The sequence below is a fragment of the Panicum hallii genome, chromosome 5 (genome assembly GCF_002211085.1).
Source record: "Panicum hallii strain FIL2 chromosome 5, PHallii_v3.1, whole genome shotgun sequence".
NCBI classification, from domain to species: Eukaryota; Viridiplantae; Streptophyta; class Magnoliopsida; order Poales; family Poaceae; genus Panicum; species Panicum hallii.
Window position 1 is genome coordinate 7,658,473 of NC_038046.1, and position 23,813 is coordinate 7,682,285.

A 23,813-nucleotide genomic window follows, 5' to 3' on the forward strand; every position below is an offset into this window, starting at 1 on the left:
GCACTGTTACCCGTGCCTGTTAAAACTTTATTTTATAGCGTCACCCGGATAATGAGTAAACTATATCTATGTGACTGTACCATCTTTATAGTCCAAAATATTATTTGGGCCGCACCTGCAAGTTTGTAAAGGCTACTACGCTAGTCCAGCAGGCACGCGCCCCATATTGCCAGCGTCAGCCCAAATTACTCGTGTCCGACATTTCTCATGCTTGCTGAGATACGGCTACAATACAAAGGGCGAAATCAACAGGTTTGTTACTCCCTGAAGAGTCTAGCATCTCCAAAACACCTTGCACTAGCTTTCCACAATCCCTTCAAATGCCTGGGGGAACATTCTCGCTACAGCTGTACTAGCATATTTCACATTTATATAAAACTATGTCCAGAACAAAGATCCATATGCTCGGAACAGCTGATCAAATATTGTCGCAGTCCCAGCCACCAAAATAACAATGTCTTCAGCACAAGCACACATTCTGAAAAAAGAAATGTTGAACAATTAAACTGAATTAATGACAGTACCGGTTAATTTTGGGAGAAACGAAACAAGGGAAATGAAACATGTTTCAGACACACTTGGGTAGAAGAACCAAGCAATAGCAAAAAACTAAATATATAAAATTAAGCTTCAGAAAAAAAAAACAAGTTTGCGTCACAAAAAATTCAAGTTGGCAAAGCCCAGTATAATCTGATCAACAAACAATAAAGTAAACCCAAATCTAGCTAATGTAAAAAAGACAAACATACACATCTGATTTTGAAACAAGAGCTATGAGGGAATGACAACTGCCTAACTTGATTTGAGTTGGTGCAGTAAAAGCCTAACCAAGTTTTTCTTCATGAAGTTTTGAAATGAAGAAATCCTTGATTTGCTTCAAGTTTCATTGACATTTAATGAATGATAATAAGACAGAAATCATTCTAAAGAAAAAAAGGGAGAAAGGTCAGATGATTACACCATTATGAACCAACAGTATAAGGAACCCTATTATTATTTGCTAAAATCAAAAGCAGATGCACAGATCCGCTTGCTTGAGATTTTGATAGATACCTCGGATAGCAGGGTTGAGATAGTTTGTTTCGCCTTAAAAGGTCAAAAGACATACTCCCTCCAATCACAAATAAGTGATGTTTTGGGTTGTCTCAAGTAAAAGATGATATGAGTAGACTTGTCGCGAAATTTAGTTCCAGAAAAGGATATTTTGCTATGTTTGATAAATATTTTGCAAAGAAAGAATTAGTTGAAGTAGTATTTTGGATACGCTGTCAATGCCCCAAACATCACTTGTATCTAACTAGAGGGAGTAATTATTAAATGCTAAAAAACTTATAAAGAACCATGTCACTTTACAATACAATGGTTTAATGGAAATCATTTTCATAAAAGGTCCAACTATCTGTTGATTTCATCTCCCCTAGTGAAAAGCCTATGTTCTTAAAGAAACTATAGTAGCTACTCTAGAGTTAGCTCAAGATAGTTAAGCCCTCGAAAATTTATACTCAAGGTGAAAGATGACCTACAGAACCTGACCAATTATCTCAGCAGTTTGCAAGGCTACCAGCCTAGCAGATTAGCAAGCATCTGATGACTTCTAGGACATTAAAATTCACCTCATAAATAAAATTGACCGCACTATCTTGTACAATTAGAATTTCAAAGTTCGTTAAGAAAATTACACTTGAACAATACTAAATTCTCACCAACTCTGATATTCTACAGTAGGCATGATAGTGTATGACTATACATTTTCAGATTAGTCTTCCAGCTTTCATCACAAATTAAGTCCTCGAATACCCTTCAGTCACACACTCTAAATGATACAAGATTCTATCTTTACCACACGATTTTTAACTAAAATTTATATGTATCATGAGTTGTGTCCACAGCACTATAGCAGTTACATCATGGAAGCAATCAACATATGAGTAACAAGTATCTGTTTATCTTTGAACATTAAAAGTTTCAAACACCAAATGGAATGGACAATAGAGCACTCAGGCTAAGACCAAGAGATACAGATAGTGTCATAATGCAGTTCACGTATTATTTTTATCCACATTATAAAAGGAAAAAAACAACTACCTTGCAAATCTCACGATGTACAAGAGCCTAACATATGACTTTGGCATCACTTGAACTGAAATTTATATCACAAGTTCCCAGAAATAAAAGAGCGTGTAACAATTCATTGTCAGCATCTCATATCATATAATGGATGAGGGGAATAACATCCATGTGCACCAGCAGATTAAAAAGACAATTAAGATATCCATACCATCAGCATTATTCATTTTGAAGTACCAAAACAAGAAAAGTAAACTCTCCATCTAACTTCATTTTGTCATGCATCCCAACAGCAAAAAATAATACCTGAGAGACCATAGATCTCTTACTCTATTGAGGCAATGCCTCCTCCACCTCCTTCCACCCATCAGCTTTATCCGGAAACTTCTCCTTCATCTTCTCAATGATCCCCTTTGCCTCATCGATCTTTGAGCTCCCAGCAAGCCCATTCACAAGCATCTTCATGGTCGAGAAGCATGGCACCAAATTCTTAGGTGCTATCTCATTGTATACGCCAAGCGCAGTATCAAAATCGCCACCCTTACACAGGTAATGAATGAACATATAATAGAAGTTGCAATCCCCAACAAGCCTCTTCATTCCCATCTCCTTGTACAGCCGCTTTGCTTCTTCCAAATTCCCCTCCTTAGAGAATCCATAAACCAAATGGCTGTAAGTCACCCAGCTTGGCTTTGTGCCCTTCTTCACCATCTCATTCAATAATGCCTTCGCCTCACCACTCCGACTGAGTTTGCACAGACTCTGCACCCTTACATTGTACACTTGAAGAGTCTCGCCACACCCATGCTTCTTCATGAGCTCTATCACCTTCCCAACGTCATCAAACCGCTCCTCTTTGTAGAAACCAGCGAGCGCAGTGGTAAACGTTGTGGCGTTGGGCTTCACACCCTTCTTGCACATTTCGTCGAACACCGAATAGAAGGACCTTATGGTGCCGGACTCGGCGAAGGATTTGATGATGGTGTTGAAGGTCTCGGTGTTGGGCTTCACGCCATGGGTGTCCGGGAATGTCTGGAAGATGCGGGCGGCCTCCGTGTGGTTTCCGGAGACGATGCACGCGAAAATGAGGGCGTTGAGGGAGCGGGTGGACGGGGAGGATTGGAAAGTGGAAATGGCATCGGGGAGGAGGCCGGCCTGGCCGAAGAGCACGATGGCGTGGGGCGCGTGGCGCCGGGTGAGGACGGTGGAGGCGAGGTCGCGGAGGGTGTCCGGGGCGGAGGAGAGCTTCGATGCGGCGAGCGACAGCGCGACGCGGTCGATGTGGACCTCCGGGGAGAGCGCGGCGGCGCGGCAGATGGAGAGGATCTGGTCGGGGGGCGGCGGCGGGGAGGACTTGAGGAGGGAGATGGCGAGGCGGGTCTTCTGCACCGAGGTGAGGGGGGTGCTCGGGGAGGACGGGTTGAGGATGGAGCCCGGGGTGGGGGGCGGGGCGGTGGCGGCGGCCGAGGCCGCGGCCGTGGAGAGGCGGCGGCGCAGGAGGTGGCGAACGGCAGCGGCCATGGCGGCGTCGGGTTTAGGGTTTAGAATTGGGGCTGCTGCGAGTGAAATCTCCTTTTGGGTTTCTCATTTGCGTACGGGCCCACCTGTGTCAGTTCAAATGGCCCTTGTGCCCCCTCTCTTCTAGCGCTCACCAAATGTGCAGCGATTTCCATTTTCCAATAAAAAGAAATACAGCGATGCGGCGGCAAATTTCGGATGCGGCCTCATCACTCGTCAGCAGCAGGCTGTCATTCGCGGCGGCGATTGTGCATTTGTGCTGCTGTGCCAGGCCGAGCGGCGACAGAGGTGCGCGTAGGGGTAACGGATCACAGTTTACAGTGCTCTGTTCACGATTTAGGATGTGTTCGTTTCCTCCCTCCTTTAAAGTTTAGACCCGTCACATCAAAAAGAATATTACTATTTATAAGTATTAAATAAAATTAATAAAATTAGAACGCGTGCGCAATAGCAGAGACGGAGACAGGCCGCGAGGCAGGGATGTTAAGGGCGAGTGCTCGCTCCAAAATTGATGTCTTTGGTATTGCTTTGCTTACACTTTTGAAATGCCAGCATAGATGGGGAGGTAGAGCCTTGGCTAGTTGGCTTAAAACATGGAATCGGAGTTCAGAATCGCGGTGACCACTGGTCCATACAGGAAAGAGGAAATCGGCCTATTGACTGCAGATGAAGAGGGGAGCAGATTTGGCATGGTACTTGAGTTACCTGGTCTATCACCCTAATCATTCAGCTAGCTTTGTGACATCCACAGAAGAAGAGGCAGCACATTTCGCGTGGTATTTGAATTTGCTGCTCTATCGCCATTTCATTTCAGGTAGCTTTGTTTGTTCTATGATGGTAAACATCATGTACCATTAAATCAAGTGCTGAACCTATTACTCCTACTAAATCAGAGCCTCATTTGTGAGCTAGTATAACTTAGTTTGCCCCTGACCAAATGAGCAGTTAAGTAAGAAGTGTGGTCAGAAATTCACTTGAATTACATTTAACTTCTTAAATGTAGTTTTTTGTGGACGTTCATGAGTTGACTTCACCAAGATTCAGTGGGAATTTGGGATTCGGGGGCCATACTGTGAAGATCTTGCACAGTGTTAGTGCACCGAAAATGGATCCTGTAATAGCCATGTGAAGCTTCTTGCGTGTATTTGTTCGTCCATGTATGTCCATTTGTCTACTCGGTTACCATTCAACCTTATCAATCTTGTACTATTTTAAACAGGTTCAGTCAGTGATGGCATAGTAAAGTCAAAGTGTGTCGTGCCTTTGGACTCTGAAGAAATGAGCAAGTTCTACTCCATATGCCCAGATCAGTCTATGCTAGCTAGCTGTTCGTCAACTTCAACAATCACATTATACATTCTCGAAAGTTTCAAAGGTTATAGAGGATTGAATATTTCTCGAGAACATGTAAAATACTTGCACAATATATTATACATTCAGGTTCCTTCCAGACACTTCACCGGGCATGGCTGCACCACAAGCTTACACAGCACACGAGTTAAAATAACTATATTTGAGTCAAAATTGAGCATCAAAATTAACACCCCATGCCTATACCAAATCTTCAAAGTGAACGTGCACGCCTACCAGAACCAATTCACGAAACAGCTAACAACACATAGTAGCTTGACGGGCCGTATCTCCCTCCACATGCGCACGTCTTCCTCGCTCCCACCCGCGCACGTCCACACCTCGCGCGTCGACGGCGTCGCTCGCCGACGCAGTGACGTGCCGCGGAGTACAGCCAGCACCGGCTTGAGAGCTTTTTGAATTTTGCTTTTATATATAGCATTGCCTCCTTAGCTGCCAATCCATTGCACTGCGAGCCCACGAGGTAAACGGCCATCGGCCATGGCCTCGCTGTCCCAGTTGATCGCTAAGCCTGGCACCTTCTCTCCACGCTCTCCGAGATGTCCTCCTAGGCCTCGGCGCGCTCGGCGCCAGCGCCACCCTGATGACCGCGCGCCGCGCCGGCGCCGACCCCATCGCGACGCCGGACATCTCCACCTGCGGCCCTGCGGACCTCCCGCCGGGCGCCAACGTGCTGACGTGCTGCCCGCCGCCGTCCAACGCGCTGCCGGTGGACTTCGCCCCGCCCGGCGCCGCGTCCTCGCCGCTCCGCACGCGCCCCGCCGCGCACTCGGTCACCGCGGACTACGTCGCCAAGTTCAACGCCGGGATCGCGGCCATGAAGGCGCTCCCCGCCGACGACCCGCGAAGCTTCGCGGCGCAGGCGAGCGTGCACTGCGCCTACTGCGACGGGTCGTACAGCCCCGAGGGGTTCCCCGGGGTGGAGCTCCAGGTGCACAACTCGTGGCTCTTCTTCCCCTTCCACAGGTGCTACCTCTACTTCTTCGAGCGCATCCTGGGCAGCCTCATCGGCGACCCCAGCTTTGCCATTCCGTTCTGGAACTGGGACGCGCCGGACGGGATGCGCATGCCGGCCATGTACACCGACCGGTCCTCGCAGCTGTTCGATCCGCGGCGTGACGGGCGGCACGCGCCGCCGAAGCTGATCGATCTGGACTACAGCGGGAGGGAGCCGCGGTTCACTGACAACCAGCAGATCGATCATAACCTTCGGGTCATGTACCGTCAGGTAGGTCCACGGTGGTTTGACACTGACAAAAAATGGATGGCCTCACCGGCATCTCGTCAAAGCTGATCAGACTTGTTGGCGTGTCGATGGCCAGATGGTGTCGCTGAGCCCGACGCCGTCGCTCTTCTTCGGCAGCGCGTACCGCGCCGGTGACGAGCCGAACCAGGGGCCGGGGCCGGTGGAGAACATCCCGCACGGCCCGGTGCACATCTGGTGCGGCGACCCGAACCAGCCGGGCCGCGAGGACATGGGCAACTTCTACTCGTCCGGGAACGACCCGCTCTTCTACGCGCACCACGCCAACATCGACCGCATGTGGTCCGTCTGGAAGGGCCTCGACGCGCGGCGCCACACCGACCTCAACGACCCCGACTGGCTCGGCGCCTCCTTCCTCTTCTACGACGAGACCCCCAAGCTCGTGCGCATCCGCGTGCGCGACGTGCTCGACACCGGCGCGCTGCGGTACCGGTACCAGGACGTGCCGCTGCAGTGGAGGGCGGCCAGGCCGACCGTGACGGCGGCGGCGACGCGGAGGGCGGACTCGCTCCTCACCCCCGCGGCGCAGGCCGCCGACGCCAAGAAGGCGGGCAAGCTCCCGATCACGCTGGAAGAGGCGGCGAGCGTGGCGGTGAAGAGGCCGGTCGCGGGAAGGAGGAGCAAAGCGGAGAAGGCGTCAAGGGAGGAGGTGCTCGTCATCGACGGCATCGAGGTGGACAGGGACGTGGCCGCCAAGTTCGACGTGTTCGTGAACGCTGAGGACCACGCCGCGGTGGGCTCTGGCGGTCGGGAGCTGGCGGGGAGCTTCGTGAACGTGCCGCACCGGCACGGGCACGGGCACGGCAAGAAGGGGAGAGGGATCAAGACCACGCTGCGGCTCGCGCTGAACGAGCAGCTCGAGGACCTCAAGGCCGAGGGTGACGAGAGCGTGGAGGTGATCCTCGTGCCGCGGCAAGGCAAGGGCAAGGTGAAGGTGGGAGGCGTCAGGATTGAGCTCATGCATTGATGATCGGTTTCCTGCTTCACTCGCTCTAGCTTGTAACAACAAAATGCCTGAAAAATTCATTTCAGATGCAAAACAATAAAGCAGTTTCCCCCGCCCGAACGATTTCAGTAAGCAGAGTGCAGGAGGCATTGCTTGTGAGTTGTGAATTGTGATGCGTCTGCCTTTGTTTTGGCATTCCTGAATTTGTATGAAATCTCTGCTGTTGTGTCCCAAAGCTACTGATTACTGAACCATGAATCCATGGGCAAAATTAGAACTACAACATCGCACCATAGATCATCCTTGCGTTGCGTCATGAGTGAGTGATTTTTGTGTCTGACAGAGTGACAGTTGTTAGCTCAACTTCATGCTGCATTGCTGCTGAAAACCAGCATCAGTCAAGATTACTCCTTGAATGACGTTACATCCTGCCTACGTGGTGTACGTTACAAAAGAAGATTGGAGAGAGCAGACCGATCGCTCTGCAACCGCAACCCTCCCTTTCCCGTTACTCTCAGCCCCCTATATGGTCACCTCTGCACCATCTCGTCGCCTGCCCTTATCTCAGACGAGACCACGGTTGCGAGAGAAGGGCTGCTGCTCATCTCCTTGGGTCTACTCTCTCCTGCCGCACCCCTCTGCTCGGCGCCCGTGCCCTCCGGAGGATAGTATGTCTGGTCGGCGAGAAACGAGAGCGCCGCGACCACGTCGCTGATCCCCGGCCGGCTGGCCGCGTCCTCCTGCAGGCACATGGACGCGACGGCGAGCGCCTGGTACAGCCCCTTCACGGGGTACCTCCTGCCCAGCAACGGGTCAGCCAGCCTCATGAACCTCTTCTTGTCCCTCAGCATAGGCCACGCCTGCAAGTTCACAAAAGAAAACGTGTCGATCATATCGGGCTCGATCGATCAGTAGCTGCGAGGCGTTCCAATCCTGGCATGCACAGCATAAGGCTAGCCGCTGGCACGGCCTGCTAGTTCCTGTGGAAGGCGGAGAAACTCACCCAGTGGACGAGGACCTGCTCCTCGGACGGCCTGTCGACGTCGATGGCGCGGCGGCCGGTGATGAGCTCGAGCAGCACGACGCCGAAGCTGTAGATGTCGGACATCTTGGTGAGCTTGCCGGTCATGGCGTACTCGGGGGCGCAGTAGCCGTACGTGCCCATGACCCTGGTGCTGACGTGGCTCTGGTCGCCCATGGGCCCCAGCTTGGCGAGCCCGAAGTCGGAGAGCTTGGAGTTGAAGTCCCTGTCCAGGAGGATGTTGGACGCCTTGAGGTCCCGGTAGATCACCGGCGGGTTGGCCACCTCGTGCAGGTACTCGATGCCCTTGGCCGCGCCCACCGCGATCTGCATCCGCGTGTGCCACGGCAAAGGCTTCCAGTTCGGGGGCAGGTCCAGGAGATGGTCCTCCAGTGAACCCTTGGGCATGTACTCGTAGACCAGGATCCGCTGGTTGGAGTCGGTGCAGTAGCCCAGTAGCTTGACGAGGTTGGGGTGGTGCAGGAGGCTCAGCATCAGCACCTCGACCAGGAACTCGCGGTTGCCCTGGAACCCGTCCCTGTCCAGCTGCTTCACGGCGATAACCTCTTTGGTGTCCGGGAGCCGGCCTTTGTACACCCGGCCGAAGCCGCCTTCTCCGAGCAGGTTCTTCTCGCTGAACCCGTTGGTCGCGACGCTCAGCTGTTTGAACTTCAACGCCCGGCTCGGCATGTTCTGTTTCCCTCCCCGTAGGGTCTCCTCCTCCGCATCCCCGTTCTTGGAAACGTCTGCAGCACACAGCACCGGCACGCATAGCGTTAGCCATCGTCGCCCCTGCGTGAGGCTGCAGAGATCGGAGATCTATTGTCGATCGTCTTAGATACCCGGCTTGACCGAAATGTTGTTCACGAGATCCGCCATGTCACCGCCGTCGTCGCCCTCCTTCTTCGCCTTCTTCTTCTTCTTCCTCCAGAACCTCCGCTTCCTCCACCTCTTCTTCTTGCTATCCGGTGAGGAAGGCGGCGACGGCGCCGGCGCGGACGTCGACGCCTCTTCCTTGCCGCGGACACCACCACACGCGGCGTCGGACGACGTGCCGCAGCACGCGCCCGCGCTGCGGAGGAGCTTCTTGCCGTTGCTGCATCTCTTCGCCGCCGACGAGAGCATTCCCATAGCGGGATCGACGCGAGAGGGTGGGGGCACCCTCGGGTCGATCCGCGCGGGGAGGGTGGCCGGATTTCTTGGGGATACTTCTACATCGACGAGGGCCGGAACCTGTGGACGGGAATCGTGCAGCTTGGTTCCTTTCCTGGAGGTGAGGTTGGAAGGCACGAGCCAAATTTGGCAAATGCTCTTCGTTGTCCGTTCCGGTGAGAACTGTCACCTAAATTTCGCACCTGTTGTCTCACCTTCCTCTTCCTCTTCCTCTTCTTCCTTTTCCGCATCATAAAAAATTCTATATAAAATTACATACAACAACATATATATCACTTTATACATCCCAACTTACATGCCTAACAAATAAAAACATCATGTTTGCTCAATCGAAAGATTGCGTAGTTGTGAGCACTTCCTCCTTTCGGTTATATCAATCCTTTAGAACACATATCCCAGCGAACATGTGTTCAACTTATGTTGTGAAAGACAAACGATGCACCAGCAAGCACCGTGCATCCTTGGTTGGATCCTCTCCGATATTTGTCTCTAGCTCCTCCAATATTGGCACCAACCAATTCAATTGCTCCAAATATATGGCTAGTGGCGTCCGTAAAAAAAAGTGATGGGGGTGTTAGAGCATCTCCAGCAGGAGTCTCCTAATAAACCTTTCCCAACAAGATATTATTAAGATATCCTAATACTATTTTCATGAGTTATTGGGATAGATACTTTTATAGTTTTCCAATAATCTTCCCAATAGAACTATTGTATTGGGAGAGAATGAACTCTCCCTTTATTTGAGGGAAGATGGGATGAATTATTGGGATAAAACAATAGTTATTGGAAAAAAAGAGAGGCATTGGGGTACCACTAGAGTACTTCATTTTCCCAATAGTGGTAATTTATTGAAAGAGATGCTCTTAGCATAGAGTTTCATGTTGCAAGCGGGGCGGGTTGCGGCCAGTCGCGAACCCACAAAGCTTGCCGCTAAATTAATCTCGGGTTCGTGACCGCCCACTAACTAATCTGGCAGCTGAATTTGTCTCCGTGGACTTGGTGGCCAACCTACATGAACCCGCATGGCCCGCATGTGCTTGCACTAGCACCTCTCTTGCCTATGCTGCACCGACTTGTTAGCCAATATAGACAAGTAAATTTTAACTTGAGTTTGCTCTTAAAAATTTTAGAAAAAGCAAATCACAATAGCAAAAGGTCAAAAATATTGAAAAGCACCCTCTTGCTTCAAATCTGCAAGTTTCGAAAACAAGAACTTTTATCATAGAATAGCAAACCTGCAAGATGAAGCCTAAACTATAATATTGGCTGAAAACTATGACTACAGGTTAAAAACATGTGCAGATTATATTACCCAAATCATTGTAGCAATCAAGCTGCAGATATGTGACCAAAATGCAAGATCAGTACAATATTCCAGGATTGACAAATAGTTTACTCAATCAATTCAGAATATACAGATTACATTAACTGAGCACTTCAACTCGATATCTCATAGGTTTTCAGAACACTAACCAAATCCCAAATCTTGGCACTGGGGTGATCTTGATAGAAGCTTATGATCTGAAATCTTTTGACACTAACAATAGCAACAAAGTAAAAGTATGAATCTTCATGCTCCAATCTCCTCCGTTCTTTCTTTGAATCTGGTAAGTTAAAAAGAAAAGGAAAAACTTTATAAGAACTGCATTGTTATGTTCAAAATCTAAATATGTGCATAATTATAGTTAAGTCCATGCACTAATGATTTTACTCTCTATATAGAGAAGTGCAAAAATCTGATCACAAAATGGACTGCATGCATGCAAGTACACGCGTATGTAAATGATTATGACAACATTCAGTCCGCATGTTTGAATGAAACAATGTCAGGTTGCAGCCACAGGTTTCAGAAAATATGAACAATCACATAGTGTTAAAGAAAGTGCATGTGCTATTATAGAAGTATGCAGGCAACGATGCTACATGATCCAACTAATTTGTCAGAACAATAGGAATGCTCATATCGAGTTCAGTAGGTAGCTGCATCACCCCCTTGTACAAGCTTCCATCAGCAGAAATTACCATCAACAGAAAAAATACATGTTGCAAGAAAAATTAAACGGAAAATCAAACGTGGAACGAAGATCCTGAGAGCGTGGACCACCCTTTTGCTACTGCTTTTGGCAGCTGCAGCTCCTCCGCGCCTTGCCGCCAAATCCAGGGACTAAGATAATTGCTCGAGCTAGTTGTTCATCTGAGCCGGAGACAGCGCATGTCAACCTTTCCGTGCAGAATTTCTTCAGCGAAGGTAGTTCAGAAAAAAAAGTAGAGCCGAGGGGAAGAAGGTACTGGCGTACCTGGTGCTCGCCTCACTGCGGTCCTCGGCGCCGCCGTCCCCGGCGAGGCTGGAGTCGAGGGCGAGAGGGCTACTGGTCCTGCTGGGTCCCCAGAGCCATGGCGAGGCCATCGACCGCGCCATCGATGCGTTTGAGGAGCACCTGGCCAAGGAGGACAGGGAGAGCAACACGGGGTCGGCGGGGCCTGAGCCACGGTGGCGGCAGCGGCGGTGGCGAAGGACTCGGGAGTCGGGACAGAGAGAGACGTGAGACGAGGCTGCGGGTTCTTGCGGGTCCTCGCGGACCTCCACACTCGTCCGCGGGTTAGGCTGGCGGGTTAACATAGATCCACAAAGAAATAGCAGCTGGATCTCATCCGTCGCAAACTGCAATTATTTTGCGGGGCGCGCTCCGCCTGCAACCTGAATAGAGATCATCCTCTATTAATAAGAGGCAAGCTTCGCTATCTGCCATTTTGAAAAGTATATATGATTTTTTAGTTTACCCATGTTCCACAAGGCCACAAGATCGCCACAAAGAACATATGTTAATTAAAATTGATAGCTTTTTTATGTTAGCTGCTATTGAGCCATCTTCTTTGAATTTTTTTCTATAGCCATCTACGAGCAACCCTCGAAATTGTGAACTAACTAACTAAATAGCCAATATAGCTTATGGTGGTATGATGAGTTGCTACTGCTATTGTAGTGTTAATGCTTTAAAATAAGAATATCCAAAAGCGGCAGCATAATTAGAGCCTGTTTGTTTACGATTCCTAGACGATTCTGGTGGAAATAATCGAGCAAAGGTGGCAAACGCCACGATTCTAAATAGCTGCCACAGAAATCTAATTTTCCTAGCATCGGCGAAATAACTGGACGCAAGAATCGGACCCATGCAGCGCTGGGAGAATCCCGCCGATTCAGTGGTACCGGTTACCAAATTACACTGGACATTCACCAAATATTACAACGAAAATACCACTGCCATCCCCAACCCGCCGCCCTCCACCCCCCTGACTGCCGAGACCACTGCGCGGCACCCTGAGTCCCTCCCTCCGCTCGCCCGCTGTCCCGCCCGGCGTCCGCGCCCTTGCGCCCGAAGCCGGCCGTGTGGGACGCGCCGCTCCGCCCTGCACCAGATCCGCCCGCCCTCGGCCCGGACCTCTCCGACCGACGGCCACCGGATCGGCTCCGCTCGCGAGCTGCAACGCCCGCCCGGCAGACGCGCCCTGCGTGGCTGCGCCTGAAGCAGGCCGCACGGGAGGGGACCTCGGCCCCTCTCTCCGTTCACCCTGAGCCCCGCCTTGCTGCACCCGAAGCCGGCCGCGTGGGAGGCGCCGCTCCCCCTGCACCAGACGCGCTCGTCCCCGGACCTCTCCGGCCGCGGGCCGCCGAATCTGCTCCACTAGCGAGCTGCAGTATCTCGTCCTGCTCCACCCAACCGCGATGCTCACCCGACCGTCTACAACATCAAGCCTCCAACATAATTTTTCCGTGATTTACATGAATTCTGTGTAGTTAATTTATATGAATGCGGTGTAGTTAATTTATCAAGTTTAACATGATTTATTAGCAATCCCGTGACACAAGTAGTTGCTTTTATTGTTTTGGAGAGAAAAACAGAGATTGTAATAGGCTAGCAATGAAAGAATATGTCTCCATTCAAATTTAGCGACTCTTGTAATATAAAAAATTAGTGTGATTATTGGATTATTGCATTCTATGCTTATTCTGCCACCAAATAAGGTATTATTTGTGTCAGGAATATATGTGCCATTACACACTTAATGCAGACAATCAATTAATAGAAAATCAGGTTGCTAAACTCTCAGCTTCTTGTGCCAGCGGATTCTCAGGATAGCATGATTTGCTAGGGGACAGGTCGAGTGGTAAGAGAGACGGAGATGAAGCGGATGTGTGGAAGTGCTTCACTTGAAACTATGCTAAATGGATATGTTTTGTTAGCAGCTTCATCCACGAAGCATCTACCGGGGAGGAGAATTCGGAAATCGTAGTTTCGCTCGGCTTCTCCTGCAGACCCATGTTTTGTCAAACGATTCTGAAAACAGTTTCAGCTTGATCAGACAAGCTGTTTCACCAGATAAACTGCTTCACGGGCTATTCTAGAAGAAGTTGAATCTATACAAACGGGACTTGGGACCGTAAGAGATTGAAGAAATAAAATTAAAATGATACTCTAATTAGTTTTGGTCATGGATTAAATTGTTGTGTCTTGTTTTATGAAAATATTATCGTTTTCAAGACGCATGACCCATTGCACGTATCTAAAATTTGACTTGTAATATGCTACATAACCCATATTGACCATATCGCAAAAGCTACACGATCCAATTTTGCTTCCTCAAAACCCCCGAGTCCGGTCCAAACCCCCGTCGCAAGGTCTCCTCCTCCATTCCGACCACCGGGGGCCGCTTCACTGTAATGCTCGGCGGTCGACGGCCATGGCCTTCCTCAAGAACCTAAACCCTCTCATACGCAGGACCACCACCCCGATCTCGAACCCCAGGCCCCTCCTCTCCCTCCACACCTTCCTCGCCTCATCCTCCCCCACCACCATCACCCCCGCCGCTGCCTGCCCCGCAGCCGGCCCCTTCGCCGGAGCGGCGCAGACCCACGTCCCCGTTCGGTCGGGCGGCCCGCTGTTCCTCTCGTCGCCCCCATGGATGCTCTCGCAGTCCGCGACGCCGCTCACGGCCGCGGCTGCCGCCCTCCGCGACAAGCTCCGCAGGGCCCAGGCCCTCGCCGGCGGCCGCGCCCAGGCCGTCGCGGACGCCGTGCGGTGGGACCACAGGCGGATCTCCGGGGGTGAGGCGGAGGCCGCGCCGTCGTCGGGGGTTGTGGGAGGTGGAGGCGAGAGGTTTCTGAATGCGCCCAATTTGGTGTCGATTGGGCGCATGGTGTCAGGGCCGGTCATTGGATGGTGAGTGTTCATTCTGTGTTTGCTTTCAGCTAGAGCTGTACTGTTAATAGATTCACTAGATATTTCACTGTCGACAGTTTGACTGAAACTAAGAGAGTTCAAACTTGAAAACACATAAATAACCATGATCCACTGATTCTGAGCTTTCCTCTATTGATGGAACATCTCAGATTTTAATCGTTCCATTGTACATCAATGGTATATAAGTATCATGATCTGAAAAGGCAACAAATGCTCTTGAATGGCAATACAGACAGTTACGCTTGTATGACATTTTTTAATGAATAAATTTCAAGTGTTAGTTCCCTGTTGTATGTGACGAAATTAATTTTGGATCTACGAATTAATATTTGTGTTTAGGAGGGTGTGAGAGGATGCAGGGCAACAATTTGAATCAGGATACTCTCTAAAGAAAAGGGGCCAGGTTACTAGCTAGAATGTCTGGTCCCTAAGGCTTACATTGTCAAATACTGGGGCATGAGGCTTGGGGTGTTTGGGAGTGGAAGCATGTTGAATAAATGAACCTTCCTCAATGTTACATATGGTCATATAGATATGTGTTTGAGTTTGACTGATCAAGTTTGCACATATCAGGAAGGAGCACTGTAGTTGGGGTGCTCGCATGTAAAGTGATGTTTCATAATGCAAATGCCTCAGCATGCGTGTAAATGTGTTGCAAGCTAGAATCAGGCAATCAGCTGCTTGTTGCATCAACATTAACTTGAATTCTTGAAGACATATTCTAGTTGTAGAATCATTAATATCACTATATCAGACCATCTCTTTGTTAGCTTTTGTGTTCATCTACCCAATCTTTGTGAAAAATCAAATCTGTTCATTTTGTATGTTTTATGGGTTGTTTTCGATTTGCTCATCCTTCTTTCGTTGTAGAGTATCCTAGCATGCAAATATGCAATGCTGTTAAAAGATATTCATCTTTAGTTCTGTTTTACATTTATTCTGTATATTTTGATGAATTTGCATTTATTCTGTTGTCAGTGTTTTATCACGCCTCTATGCTACACATTTTTATTTTTCATTCTTCCAAGTGGTTCTGTTCTTGTTCTAATGAACTCCATGTACTTCAGGATGATTGTGAACGAATGGTATCTTCCTGCCTTTGCCACATTGGCTGTCTCTGGTGCAAGTGATTGGGTAAGAATTACATGTTTCAGTATCATGAAAATGCATTAGAGTTTTTCTTATTCCTTCAGTTCTTTTGTTTGAACATAGTTGGATGGCTTTTTAGCAAGGAAGATGGGCATCAATTCTGTCTTCGGGTCATATTTGGACCCTCTGGCTGATAAGGTACGAATCAACACTTACTAGCCTTATTTCTGTATTATTTGTGCTGCTAAAATGATCTGCAATATCTTTGGTGTTGCTTAGGTTTTGATTGGCTGTGTTGCTGTAGCCATGGTTCAAAACGATCTCTTACATCGTGAGTATATCAACAAACAGTGTTTATTTTGTATCATAAACTTTCCTTAATAAAACAGCTCATATTTTTTGACACCATATTTGTATTTACCTGAAGGTTGTGATTTTAATCCATGTTTTAACTTGTACACCACTTGTTTTGCTTGAAGCTGGTCTTGTCGGCCTGGTTGTCATGAGAGACTTGCTCCTTGTGGGTGGTGCTTTCTACAAACGGGCTTCTAGTCTTGGATGGAAGGTACTATTAGATACGCAAGTATATTGTGGCAGGTTTAAAATTAAGCTGAATGTCCTTTACCATTCTTGTGGCAGTGGAACAGTTGGTCGGAATATGTTAACTTAGATGCGATTCATCGTGAAAAGGTTGAACCTCTGTTCATCAGCAAGGTATGGCTCTGTTTGCATAGCATTTGATCTTGTAAGCTTATTGACCTGTCTGTGGAAGCATGATAATAATTGTTGGTTGCAGGTGAACACAGTATTCCAGTTAATGTTGGTTGCGGCTGCACTTCTTCAGCCAGAATTTGGCACAGATGAGACTCAGAATTACATTACATTCCTTAGGTGATTCCTTTTCTATATTCCAGCTGCTGTTTCTCTAGTCCCTGTCTCTTAGTGCTTGCATGCAATCTTACGTTGCAATAAACTAATTGAACTATTTGGTTTACCTGGTGCAACTAAGAAGTGGTTGTCACATGAGCTTTTGTTCAGTAAATCTGGTATATTTACAATTTCCCACCCACAATAAATACTGAAGCAGAAGAACACTTGAATATGGATACCTGACACTTGTTAAAAAGGTGCAGCTACAGAGGTCTTATGAGCATTATGGTGAGGGAACGGTGTTTTTGTTTTATTTTGCAGTATTTTTTGCTAAATTGTTTTTTTTGGTGCAGTTGGCTTGTAGCTACTACAACAATCACTTCCACGATAGGCTATGGGGTGAAATACTACCGGATCAAACCAAGGAGCCGATGACTGTTGCTGCATGCACCTGTTTCATGGGTGAATTTGCTGCTGATGAGGAAAGGCATGCACGGAGTGGCTACACGAACTTCCCAATTTACAACTGCAAGATTGGATAAAGTGAAACATTTTGGGCAAAGATTGGATAAAGAAGTGAAGAACTGCCACATGAATGAAATCAGCGCATGATTTATACATTAGACCTTGGGCCTCTCTCCAGTAGCTGTTAAGTTTCTTGCTTACTACTTTCCCCTAGTTTCAGCCTAGAGCGCACATCAAAAGCCAGTAGAACCTTTGCTTTTCTTTGGCCCGATAGACACATCAGTTCTGTTGCCGGTGTACATATATGCACTTCAGAATATTTGTACTTTCCATGGCGGAATGAGGTTGATAGGTGCTGTCCTGCTTCCAGATGTCTGCATTAATTTGGTTAAAACATTTACGGTGCAATGCATCCGTGTATCGGCACAACTGTTGACCTTAGTTTTTCTTTAACCTCTGGAAGAACGGAAAATTTATTAGCATATCCCTGTGTTCCACCGTAGCTCCTGGATGGATACGGTATTGGAGTTCCAAGATTCCTAAAATCGAAATGCACGTATGTTGTATGTACTTTAGAGTTCGGACTGTACAAGTTGAACTTACGAGCAACCTATCGCGACGGACGAAGTCCTGTTGAAGTCAACCGACGCTGTTGATGAAATGCGAATGCAGGAAAGCTGCACAAGTTTCAAACCGTGATATACTTGCACGGTTTTTCTAGAAAAATGATTAACACGCTGAGAGCTCGAGCTTCTGCTATTTTATATACTCTCCTCCAGTCCAGTCAACGGTATGCTGCTTAAACCATTGATTACAAGCATGCAATGGATGCAAAGTATGAATGAATCTTAATAAGGAGTAGTTTTAAACTACTTTTTAAAATCTAGCTACGCTATTTTTAAAACTTAAACGGAATTATTGGAAGAATATTGTTGACCCAATTTTAACCATGTTTACAGCATGTGTCAATTGTAGTATGTGTTTTCGATGCAAATTTAGTGGTATCTTTCACTCTTTGTTGTGGACTTCGACTTCTTTTGTCATAGCTCTTTAAAAAGAAAATTGGATCTGTACAAAATAAACCAGCGTATATATCTGGGATATTTAACTTTTTGCCATCGTTCTGAATGGCACAAGTTCAAATGCCAGTTTTAGAATGGCTCCTACAAAATTGCCACTGAAGAGAGAAGATAGAGTTTATTTTTGCTAAATTTGCTTACGAGGCAGTCCACGTCCGCCGTCCAGCATGGAGGAGGAACATGAAAAGACCTCGGTGCCCCTCCCCAATCCTTTTGAGCACCACTGGCCAACCCAGCTCCCCCCGACCGCCCATTCTTCACCTCTGCTCCCTCTTTCTTCTTCCTACCCTCTCTTCATCCTTGCGCATCCCGCCGCGCTTCCCTTCCTACCTCCTCCGCCATGTCCCAATTGGAAGCGTCCTCCGGTAGCAGGATGCGGTCCTCGAGGCCAGTCCGCAGTGGGTGATGAGGCGGGCCTACCATTGATCCCGTGCCCCATGTGCAAGATGGAGTGTGTGATTGAGCTACGGTCAAAAAAGGAGAACTTGAACAAGGGGTGCGTTTTCATCAAGTGTCCAAGGAACATAGAAGGGGTGAGTTGAATTTCGGTTTGGTTCAATATTAGTGTGGATTTCGGTTAGGTTTTCATGATATGGTTACTGTTCATGCATATTTTAGATGCCGGGGAGATGCTAGTACTACAAATGGCAAATGCTGTGTTTGTAGGAGTTGTGTGCTTCAAACTATGTTGAGGTGAACCTGGAAGCAACAGAGGCATGCATGGCACGCGCAGGCGTCAAAAGTGGAGGATACGAGCCATTTGTGGAAGAAGAAGAAGCAGAAGCTGAATCCATGAATTTTGCTTCCGTAGGAGTAAGAAGTTCAAGTGGTGGGAAGATTTATGATTGTGAGATGGAAGCTAAGATGGACAAGCTGATTAGTGCAGTAAAGATGTTGATTGTGTGTATTTGTGTTAGTATTGCGTTAGTGGTCTATATGTTGAAGTGACAATGGCTTGTGTTCATACCTTTTGTGACTGAGTAGGCTTTTGGTTTAGTGATAACCTGGCATGTGAAGCACCAAGCTGATCCTAGAACTTGTTATCTTTTGTAAGTAACTAGGCTGACACTTTGTCTGTATGGCAATGAATGATGCAACGTCGATGGTGTGCATTGTTATTTCAATTCTAATGATCACTCCATGAAGACACAGTAGAGTAGTATCAGTGCACACCAAATGCATAAATAGGCTATAGATGGTCCCTGGCCATGCATTACATCGTAAACATGCATTACATCATAAACTGTTCTTTGGCCCTGCACAGAAGTTGTTCCTGGCCATACATTACATAAAATGGATCATAAGACCCTACGCAAAAGGTGTTCTTGGCCATACATTATGGGGCTGTTTGGAGCGCCGCCTAACCCGCCACACCCTGCCTAACTTGTGGCGCTCAAAACGGCCGCCACACCTGCGGCGGAAAAAGTGTAGCGCGCCGTGGCGGGTTAGGCGGCACTCCAAACAGCCCCTATATAAAATGGATCATTATCAGGCCATGCACAACAGTTCTTGGGCATACATACGTACATCAAATTTGACCAATCCCAAAATATATCATCCCAAAATACATCGATGCTGCAGCACACTCATGTGTTCTTTTTCACCTTGCTGGCTAACTGCTTCTTCCTAGGTGTCATCTTCTTGGAGGGATGACCTCAACTGGAAGTTGCTCAGCCAACACCAGATCTTGTGATGCTGCCTCCTCTAAGTCAAGTTTCCTAGTACATGGACCACTACTTGTAGAAGCTGCCGGTTCCTATGCTGCTGTTGATTCCTGTGCTGCTGTGGCTGCTTGTGCTGCTGCCGCTGCTTGTGCTGCCGCCGCCGCCTCTCAAGCTGTAGCTGCTGTTGTCCTTGGTGTGGATGTTTTCTCATGGTCCTTTTTATTTTCTTCCTTCTTTGCCTTCTTCCTCCCTGCCTTAGCCTTGGTTTTCTTGGTTCTCTTCCTGCAATAGAACATATGGTCAATACATCTTCTAAAACTGCAGGACACTATGGGAGCATGAAACAGACGGTGACATACCTCTTTTTAGTGCTAGTTAGCTCACATTTCTAGCTACCCTTCCTATGTCCAGTCTGACCACAACCCAAGCATTTGACTTGCCTAGTTGCCTTTCCAGTTCTCACAAGGCAGGATATGATCCTGTTTTTTCTTTGCCTACCCACACCTCTCTTCTTGGCAATTGGAGGTTGAAGCTTGAAGTCCGTGTCAACTTGTGGCCACTGGTTTCTGTCAGTTATGTTAGGGATGACACCTGCATATGCAGCCTGAAATTTCTGGACCGGAAAAACCATGTCAACAAATGGCTCCATATTTGGATTCCTTGTTGTGGTGATGACAGCCCATGCATGTTGACATGGTTTGCCAGCAATTTGCCATGTTCTGCAAGTACATATGTGTTGGTCAAGGTAGACAACATGCCTCCTCACTTCTTCATCCACTGACCTCAGCTTGGGTTGGGTGTTTGAAGCGTCCCCCCATCAGGGAAGACTTAAAAGTGTTAATTTATCAGTCCCAGGAGGCTGATAACACTTTTATTACAACAGATGGTACATCACCGTACAACTCTTCGCGGTAATGGGCAGTGAAGCGCCACTATCGCGAGGATTACAACTAAAACCCACACTACTACACTAGTTACGAAAAGAGGATCATCAGAGTCTTGCGCCATGCGGAATCCAACGGTGGCCTCAACCACAGGCAAGACTGGGTGCAGGACGAAACCCTACTCGTTGTCTTCGGGGACGTAGTCTGGGTCTTCCACTGTAAAAGTAAGAATGGGGTGAGTACAATCGTACTCAGCAAGTCCAATCACACCCACGGAGGGGGGTATAACAGAGTTAAATGCACAGGATAATCCAAGGATAAGGTTATAGTTCATTTATGGAAAACTCAGTTGTGTGCAAGGTTTGTTCAAAAACAACTTTCAAAACGAGTTTTCTAATACCAAAGAGCACACGGTGTCGATCCACACAGGATCCAAGTTTTAAACTGCTACCGGACTCCCCGTCCGCCGTAGCACACGGCACAACTGCCGGACACTTTCCAAACAACTCACACCAGCCCATCCATTCCCAGAGAGAAACACTAGTTATGTGACCACACCATAACTTGCCCAGTACCGTGGGCACGGCTATTCGAATAGATTTTCAACTCTGCAGAGGTGTGCAACTTTACCCACAGGTGGGGTACTACAGCACGAACACCTTAGTGCCGGTGCAGATCCCATCGAAGCCCTTACCCACCTTAGCTAGACCTGACTAGCCACCACGGGATTTATCAAGGGGTCATTCGACCTACCACCGAGGTTTAACCGGGGCATAAGTCACACAGAGCTTATCCCGTCTCCTTGATCACCCGTTGCTCCCAGCTCTCCTGATGGCTATCAGACTAACTAGTGGGGTTAGGCCAAGCCGTTGCCCATACAACGGTCAAGTGGTTTGCACGACAGGAAGCTAGGTGAGACGACACATCAACTCGGTCCTTAGGGGTGACAAGATGGATATCTCCCCTCCACGCTCAACCACACAGGTACGAGCACACCAACGGCAATTCACACAGAAATGCCATCCATCCCGTCCGACTCGTTTCTCAAATCCACATTTTACCCTTTTCCCACACACACGCATTTTCTTTATAAAATCAGGTGGTCAAGGTATGGTTGTCACAACAAGGGTGGCTATCCTACCATGGTTACGGCACGCAAAACCATGCAATTTTATAAAACAGGCCATCGGGTTGTGTTTATAAAAACTAGGACAAAAACATGCATCAAAGAGCGGAATTGAACTTGCCATCGTCAAACCCTTGCGGGAGGTCCTGATCGAAGCACTGTCCTTCGAGTTCGGGGTCGCAGAACTGGTCCTCGGTTGCTTGGTCGCAGTCGGGAACTTCTCCGTTCACTCCATGTCCTACGACGCAACCAAACAGACATACAATCAAGCGAAAGGACTAAAAGCTTTTATCGTTGGGCTAGAATCGGAAATAATTTAGTTACGGGGTTAGGGGCGATATCTTTGGGTGGTTTCTTAATGGCACGGCTAAGACTATACTACGAAGGGCGTGGTAAAGTTTCGGGTCAATCGGAGGCCGTTTCGCACATAAAATGACGAGCTAAAGAGGGTTCGGGTGGTTAAACAGGGCTCCAGGGATTTATTCGTAAGTATCTGGAGGGGGCAAGGGCCTATTTGCAATTTCTAGAAATACGCAGGGCACGCTAAAGGATGTCGAGTATAATTAGGTTCGTGTAATGAAGGGTTTATTTTGAAATAACCGAAAGAGCAGGGTTTCTTTTGCGAAAGGAAGTGTTTTATGGGTATTAGAGTGAGAGGGGGGGCGTCTTCTTGGAAAAACAGGGAAGGCCAGGGGGTTTTGGGCAAACTTGCCCTCCTTCTTCCTCCTCCCGTTGACAGAAACAGGGGAGGGAAGGGGGGTTCGGGCGCCGGCCAAATCCCGGCGGCCGGGGCCCGGGGCGGTTCGGGGCTGAGGGGGAAAAGGGAGAGGGGGAGGAGGGGAGTCGATTCCCCCACTCACCACGGGCCGGGATGGCGTGTGCAGGCGGGGCGACGGAGGCCGGTGGGCGGCGGCCGTGCGAGGCGCGGCGGCGGCGCTGGACTTGGGGAGGCGAGGGCTGGGTGGCGGTGGAAGGTTGTGGGGGAGGTGAGCTGCGCGAAGGGCCGCTTTATAGCCGGGAGGAGGCGGTGGAGGGGTGGTCGCGGCGGCGGCCGGTGCGGGGCGCCATTAATGGCGCCTCGGCCGCTTGCTGTCGTCGCGACGCGGCGTGGCGGCGGGGTGCAGGTGCCGAGGGCACGTGGGGGGGGGGGGCGCTGTGCGAGCACAGGGCGGGCGCGCGCGCGGGGTGCGGCAGGGAGCAGCGGCGGGCGGCGCGGCCGACGACGGGCGGCACGCGCGCGTGCGCGGGCGGCGCGGCGTGGCGCGGGCCAGGGGCGAGGGCGCGGGCGACGGGCGGCGCGGCGCGCGGCGCGTGGGCACGCGGGGCACGCGGGGCACGCGGAGCGAGCGCGTGCGCGCGGCACTGCCGGGGCAGCGCAGGCACACGGCCCGGGCGGCGTGCAGCTCGCGGTAGAGAGAGGGAAGAGGGAGGGAGAAAGGAAAAGAAGAAGGGGAAAGAGAAAAAGAGAAAGGGAGATTGGGAAAAAGAAAAGAAAAGAAATGGAAGAGGAAAGAAAAAGGAAAAAGAGAGAAAAAGAGAGAGAGAGAGAGAGAGAGAGACGTGTCGGCGCCGGTCGCGGCGGCGACCGCGGCCGGTCGGCCACGCGCGCGAGGGATTCGCGTGTCGCGTGAGAAAGGAATCGCGCCGGCGCTAATCTCGGCGGTCGGTCGCGCGTGGGCGACAAGCCCTCGAGCGATGTGGAACGGGGCAGTAACCCGGTTAGGGTTAGGGTTTTGACGTCGAGCCGTTTTCACGAATCACTTTTGCGCATGATTTAATTAAGTGAATTTTTCAGGGCGTCACAAACCTACCCCACTTAAATGAATCTCGTCCTCGAGATTCGGCTGGCTCCTAAATAGATGGGGAAACTCCTTCTTTAGCGCCTCTTCGCGTTCCCATGTTGCTTCTTCTACTCCGTGTCTGCTCCATTGAACTCTACATATCCGTGCTTCGGAGTTTCTTGTCCTCCTAGTGACAGTGTCCAGAATTTTGACCGGTACTTCCTGGTATCGCAGATCCGGTTGCAGGTCTATTGT

General features: G+C 49.1%; 4 protein-coding genes and 1 long non-coding RNA gene across 6 annotated transcripts; 3 read left to right on the forward strand and 2 right to left on the reverse strand.

The window, feature by feature from the left end:
- Nucleotides 1-185: 185 nt before the first annotated feature.
- On the reverse strand, nucleotides 186-3,687 carry LOC112893496 (pentatricopeptide repeat-containing protein At1g61870, mitochondrial-like). 2 transcript variants are annotated; one of them, XM_025960863.1, is made up of 2 exons: nucleotides 2,397-3,687; nucleotides 186-478 (listed from the first exon to the last, which is right to left on the reverse strand). In XM_025960863.1, exon 1 carries the CDS (start codon nucleotides 3,586-3,588, stop codon nucleotides 2,398-2,400), a length of 1,191 nt encoding a protein of 396 aa, XP_025816648.1. In that variant the 5' UTR covers nucleotides 3,589-3,687; the 3' UTR covers nucleotides 186-478; nucleotide 2,397. The 2 variants fall into 2 exon arrangements, with proteins under 2 accessions (XP_025816648.1, XP_025816647.1); XM_025960862.1 differs by having other exon boundaries at nucleotides 2,374-3,685.
- Nucleotides 3,688-3,764: 77 nt separating this feature from the next.
- Nucleotides 3,765-7,316, forward strand: LOC112891881 (polyphenol oxidase, chloroplastic-like). Its single transcript, XM_025958881.1, has 3 exons — nucleotides 3,765-3,873; nucleotides 5,496-6,184; nucleotides 6,279-7,316. The coding sequence occupies exons 1-3, from the start codon at nucleotides 3,765-3,767 to the stop codon at nucleotides 7,185-7,187; spliced, it is 1,707 nt and encodes a 568-aa protein (XP_025814666.1). The 3' UTR covers nucleotides 7,188-7,316.
- A 229-nt stretch (nucleotides 7,317-7,545) lies between these two features.
- LOC112893495 (probable serine/threonine-protein kinase PBL23) lies at nucleotides 7,546-9,447 on the reverse strand. Its single transcript, XM_025960861.1, has 3 exons — nucleotides 9,030-9,447; nucleotides 8,170-8,933; nucleotides 7,546-8,026 (listed from the first exon to the last, which is right to left on the reverse strand). Exons 1-3 carry the CDS (start codon nucleotides 9,316-9,318, stop codon nucleotides 7,697-7,699), a joined length of 1,383 nt encoding a protein of 460 aa, XP_025816646.1. The 5' UTR covers nucleotides 9,319-9,447; the 3' UTR covers nucleotides 7,546-7,696.
- A 4,531-nt stretch (nucleotides 9,448-13,978) lies between these two features.
- LOC112893497 (CDP-diacylglycerol--glycerol-3-phosphate 3-phosphatidyltransferase 1, chloroplastic) lies at nucleotides 13,979-17,483 on the forward strand. Its single transcript, XM_025960865.1, has 8 exons — nucleotides 13,979-14,579; nucleotides 15,668-15,734; nucleotides 15,813-15,887; nucleotides 15,969-16,020; nucleotides 16,169-16,254; nucleotides 16,329-16,403; nucleotides 16,486-16,580; nucleotides 16,913-17,483. The coding sequence occupies exons 1-8, from the start codon at nucleotides 14,101-14,103 to the stop codon at nucleotides 16,992-16,994; spliced, it is 1,011 nt and encodes a 336-aa protein (XP_025816650.1). The 5' UTR covers nucleotides 13,979-14,100; the 3' UTR covers nucleotides 16,995-17,483.
- An 857-nt stretch (nucleotides 17,484-18,340) lies between these two features.
- LOC112894088 lies at nucleotides 18,341-19,227 on the forward strand. Its single transcript, XR_003228948.1, has 2 exons — nucleotides 18,341-18,636; nucleotides 18,722-19,227. It is a non-coding gene; the product is annotated as an uncharacterized LOC112894088 (long non-coding RNA).
- Nucleotides 19,228-23,813: the final 4,586 nt, after the last annotated feature.